The following is a 1,453-nucleotide window of genomic DNA, read 5'->3' as shown; positions in this document are numbered from 1 at the left end:
AGGGCTGAGAACGGGGGATAGGAGAGGGGTAGGGGGTCTAGGGCCGCGGGGGGGCGCAGCCGGCAGCACAGGTCGCGCAAAGAATGGGCTGTGCTCAGGGTCGGAATGCGCAGGCGGGGCGGGGAGGCATTCGGTCGGAGGGGGAGCAGGCTGGAGAGGCTCTGCAGTCAGATCTCACTCAGTCTCGGGCTGGACAGGAGACACACAGGGAGGAGACGCGAGGGGGGTGTGCTGCCGGCTGCGCCGGGCTGGGCGCTGGGATGAGCTGGCCAGCGAGCGACGCTCGCTGCTGAGGGCTGGAAAGAAGAAAGAATGGGGAAGGTTGGGTGCGGTGGGGTTGGTTGGGGGCACGCCTGGGTGACCGAGGGCGCGGCGGGGGCCGCGGCCAACGCTGTGGGCTGCTGCGGGGGCCGCAGGCGGGCAGCCGCAGGGCGCATCGTCGTCATCAGGGTGCGATGGCGTCCAGCCTGTCGGTGCTCTGGTGCATGCGGGCGAGGGTGGCAAAGCCGGCGGCGCCGCGCGGGCTGCCCGGCCCGCCGCCGCCGCCGCCGCCCCACACGTTGGCGCTGGTGTCAATGCAGTCAAAGGCCGCGGCCGGGAAGTAGGCCTGCAGGCGCAGCGGGGTGGGCAGCGCGGGTGTGTAAGCCTGTGTGCGCGTGCGAATGCTCGCGCGTGCATGCATCGTTGCGGAGCGCACGCCGCGGCCACGCCGTGACCGAGGGGACACAGCCAGGCCCTTCGGAACGCAGCACGCCCGCCACCGCCCCGCAGCCGTGCAGCCGTGAGGCCGCCCGACAAAGCGTGCGTGCGGGTGGGCGGGCAGGCGGGCGGGAGGAGACGCACCCGCGGCCCTCCCACGGCGCGCTCCTCTGGCAGAGGCAGGTGGTCGTCGTCGTCGTAAATGCCGTCATTGTCAAAGCTGCGGGGAGGTGAGGTGAGGTGAGGTGAGGTGAGGGAGGAATGGAGGTAAAAGTGGTGTGAGCGGGGGTTCAGAGAGAGACCGGCAGGCAGGGTGGGAGGGCCCCTGGTGCAGGAGGATGAGGCGTGCAGCGAGGTCGGGGGTGGAGAGCAGGCAAGGGAGGCAAAGGCTGGGCACAGGCAGGCGCGCCGTGCCGGCGTGGCGTGCGGCACGCTGCGCAGGCAGGCAGGCAGGCAGGCAGGCAGGCAGGCGCCCCGCGCTCTCAACCCGCCGCCCGCTCACCCCGCCAGCGAGTCCTGGCTGGCGCTCTTGGCCACCGCGGAGGGCAGGTGCATCCAGGAGGGGATGCGCGACTTGAGCGGGGCGCCGCAGCCGGCGCCGGCGCCGCCGCCGCCGCCCGCGGCCGCCGCCGCCGCCCGCTTGCGCCGCTCCTGGCGCTCCCAGGTGGACACCTGCTGTATGCAGGCATCCAGGGTCGACTCGATGCCGCAGTTGCACTGGATGGCGCTGAGCTTGCCCCAGGTGCACAGCTCG

General features: G+C 72.7%; 1 protein-coding gene across 1 annotated transcript in view; it reads right to left on the bottom strand.

Moving 5' to 3' along the window:
* Positions 1–445: 445 nt before the first annotated feature.
* Positions 446–1,453, bottom strand: part of CHLNCDRAFT_144196 (hypothetical protein) — a gene marked incomplete at both ends in the record, with an annotated part of 2,216 nt that continues 1,208 nt past the window's right edge. The window contains 3 exons of the mRNA XM_005848587.1: positions 446–607; positions 844–919; positions 1,202–1,449. Coding sequence (XP_005848649.1) covers positions 446–607; positions 844–919; positions 1,202–1,449 — 486 coding nt within the window. The remainder of the gene's footprint in view (positions 608–843; positions 920–1,201; positions 1,450–1,453) is intronic.

The sequence above is a fragment of the Chlorella variabilis genome (genome assembly GCF_000147415.1).
Source record: "Chlorella variabilis unplaced genomic scaffold CHLNCscaffold_7, whole genome shotgun sequence".
Taxonomy (NCBI): domain Eukaryota; kingdom Viridiplantae; phylum Chlorophyta; class Trebouxiophyceae; order Chlorellales; family Chlorellaceae; genus Chlorella; species Chlorella variabilis.
Note: the sequence above shows the minus strand (reverse complement) of the source record. Positions and strands in the feature narration are given on the sequence as shown.